Source organism: Nicotiana tabacum, chromosome 22 (genome assembly GCF_000715075.1).
Source record: "Nicotiana tabacum cultivar K326 chromosome 22, ASM71507v2, whole genome shotgun sequence".
Taxonomy (NCBI): domain Eukaryota; kingdom Viridiplantae; phylum Streptophyta; class Magnoliopsida; order Solanales; family Solanaceae; genus Nicotiana; species Nicotiana tabacum.
In genome coordinates, this window is record NC_134101.1 from 38,469,607 (window position 1) to 38,473,158 (window position 3,552).

General features: G+C 35.0%; 1 protein-coding gene across 1 annotated transcript; it reads left to right on the forward strand.

Annotated features, from left to right (window-relative positions):
• Window positions 1-642: 642 nt before the first annotated feature.
• Window positions 643-1,275, forward strand: LOC142175805 (secreted RxLR effector protein 161-like). The gene has a single exon (XM_075242805.1). It carries the CDS (start codon window positions 643-645, stop codon window positions 1,273-1,275), a length of 633 nt encoding a protein of 210 aa, XP_075098906.1.
• Window positions 1,276-3,552: the final 2,277 nt, after the last annotated feature.

The following is a 3,552-nucleotide window of genomic DNA, read 5'->3' on the forward strand; positions in this document are numbered from 1 at the left end:
TACTCAAAAAGGAGGCATTGATTATAAAGAAACCCTTTCACCGGTCTCAAAGAAAGACTCCTTAAGAATTATTATAGCGTTGGTGGCTCATTATGATTTAAAGTTACACCAAATGGATGTGAAAACTACCTTTCTTAATGGAGACCTCGAGGAGGAAGTTTATATGGACCAACCAGAGGGTTTTGAAATTAAAAAAAAAGGTTAAATAGTGTGTAAACTAAAGAAGTCAATATATGGACTTAAACAAGCCTTACGACAATGGTATATAAAGTTTAATGATACCATAACATCTTTTGGATTTGTGGAAAATACCGTTGATCGGTGTATATACCAAAAGATCAGTGGGAGCAAGTTTATATTTTTAGTCCTATATGTTGATGATATTCTACTTGCTACTAATGATTTAGGCATATTACGTGAGACTAAAGATTTTCTCTCTAAGAATTATGAAATAAAAGATATGGGTTAGGCATCCTATGTGATAGGAATAGAAATATTCCGTGATAGATCACAAGGATTATTGGTATTGTCTCAGAAAGGCTATATCGAAAGAATTCTAGAGAGATTTAACATGAACAATTGTTCAGCTGGGACAAATTTAGTCTCATGTAATGCCCTAAGAATGATGTAGAACGAAAGGAAATGGAATCAATTCCTTACTCTTCAATTATTGGTAGTCTGATGTATGCTCAGACTTGCACAAGATCGGATATTAGTTTTGCGGTCGGAATGCTAGGAAGATATCAGAGTAACCCAGGAATTGATCACTGGAAAGCTGCAAAGAAATTTTTGAGATACTTGAAAGGAACGAAGGATTACATGCTCATGTATAGGAGATCCAAGCATTTGGAAGTTGTTGGATACTCGAATTCAGATTTCGCTGGATGTATTGACACTAGAAAATCCATGTTTGGCTATTTATTCCAATTAGCTGAAGGAGCAATATTGTGGAAGAGTGCCAAACAGTCTGTCATTGCTACATCCACAATGGAAGCAGAATTTGTGGCATGTTTTGAAGCCACAATTCATGCATTATGGCTGCGAAACTTTATTTCAGGACTTGGGGTTGTCGACACCATTACCAAGCCGCTGAAAATTTACTGTGATAATTTTGCAGCACTATTCTTCTCCAAGAATGATAAGTACTCCAAAGGTGCCAAGCATATGGAATTAAAGTACTTTACCGTCAAGGAGGAAGTTCAAAAACAAAGATTGTCACTTGAGCATATTAGAATTGATCTCATGATTGCAGATCCATTAACGAAAGGTTTATAGCCAAAGACATTTAAAGAACATGTACATAGAATGGGTCTTGGCTGTATTTAGGATTGATGTATTTATGATGTTTTGACACTCTGAGCTCATTTATGTATTTCTGATATATATTAATGATTTCCTGTTTCTCATAATGGTGTACACATTATTATTTTAAGATGTTACATGATAAGTCTCAATGAGACATTATTGTGGACCATAATATTTTATAGCTTATGAACCCGATACGATAAATTACTAATGTTGTAGTATATGGAAGGGAGTATGTAGACAAATGATATATAACCGCCATAACTCACATTTAGTAGTTTATCGTATTATGGTATTTATGATGGACGTTATTGTAATGACCCGACTTGTCATTTTAAAAATTAATGTCTCGTTCAGTGACTTAAGATCTCGAGCAGTTTCGCAATATGTATTATGACCCACGGGTGTGGTCGAGTTTGATTTACTGAAGATTCAAAATTAAATTAAAAGAACAATCCTTATTTAGAAACATAAATGGAAAGAGTTGACTTTTGAGTAAACGACCTCGGATTCAAATTCTGATGGTTCCAATAGCTCCGTATGGTAATTTTGGACATAGGAGCATGTCCGAAAAATTATTTAAAAGTCCGTAGTGAAATTTGTTTTCAAATGGCGAAAATAGAATTTTTGGGAAGTTTGTCCGGGGAGTTGACTTTTTGATATCGGGGTCAGAATCCAGTTCTGAAAATTTGTATAGGTCTGTTATGTCATTTATGACTTGTGTGCAAAATTTGAATTCAATCGGACGTGATTTGATAGATTTCGGCATTAAAACACTTTTCATTTATGGCAATTGCGAAAACACTGTTCATTTATGGCAATTGCGAATCATTTATGGTAATTGCGAAAACACTGTTCATTCGTAATTGCGAACCATTTCTTCATTTTCGATTGGGATTATTGGAGCTCGGTTTTTGGGCGATTTTGAATATTTCTTCATGACTTCGACTAGGGTAAGTGTTCTATAATCCAAAAATAAAAATTTAAGATTTGGAGGTCGAGTTGTTATTGGAATTCGATAAAATTGATATGGTTGAACTCGTATCGGAATGGGTGTTCGGATTTTATAAAAATTATGTTGGGTTCCGAGAGGCGGGCCCCGCGTTGGCTTTTTGGAATAAATTTTTAAGTCGACGTATTATTATCCGGAATTGCATGAATTTTAATAAAGTTATACAATTAATTTGGATAGATTTGAGCGGTCCAGAGGTCAATTCAAGCAAGAAGGCGATTTTGGAATATCGGCATAACTTCAAAAAGGTAAGTGTCTTGCTTAACCTCGAGTGGGGAAATTACCCCTTAGGCATTGAGTCTTATGTGCCATTTGTGAAATGTGAAAAGCCGTGTATGCGAGGTGACGAGTACGTACTCGGGCTTATATGTGCAAAATATATTGGGTTAAAGTCTTAGGCATATTGTGTAGTAAATTGGATATTGGTCGGCATTTATTTAATCATTTGTTTGCCATTCTTCAATTCGCATTTATTGAATTTATTTTTGTATGACAATTTGAGGTGATTATTACTTGTATAATTATGTGGATTCCGTGAATTTGATGATTTGATATTTCTTCGGATTTAATTTCATTATGGATTTTTCCTCTGCAAATAATAAATTAAATGAGCTTAAGAAGAGGTGTTTATATAATTATTGAGAATTTGGATTAATTAAGGCGTTGCCCTGTGCTGAGTAATTTCTATCTCTGTTGATTATTTTTGAGGTCATATACACATTGTGTGAAGCCTTCGGCTATTTGTTGTGAAAATAATTGAATTGTTATATCTTTGGAATTGGTGGTGGCCATTGGGCAAATTGTGTTATGAATTGATTTTTGTTATGTTGTCGTGATAATATTCTGTGTAAATTGTTGAGTTATTATTTTGAGGATATAAGGGTGGCATTTTACTGTTGATATTATATGGGTATAAGGGTGGCATTTCACTATTGTTATGTGTGTCGGGATATTGTTTGGGCAGAGCGATAAGGGTGGATATAGGAGAGATAAGGTTGGCTATAAGAGCGATATGGGTGGCTATAGGAGCGATAAGGGTGGCTATAGGAGCGATAGGGGTGGCTATTGATATTGTCAGGGCGGAGGGATAAGGGAGGCTATTATAGGAGTGATAAGGGTAGCTATAGGAGAGATAAGGGTGGCTATTGTTAGGGATGATATGTGATGATGTGAATTGGTTGCATTGGTGATTTTCATGTGATGTTGTGATTTTTCTTGTGTTTATTTTTATACCT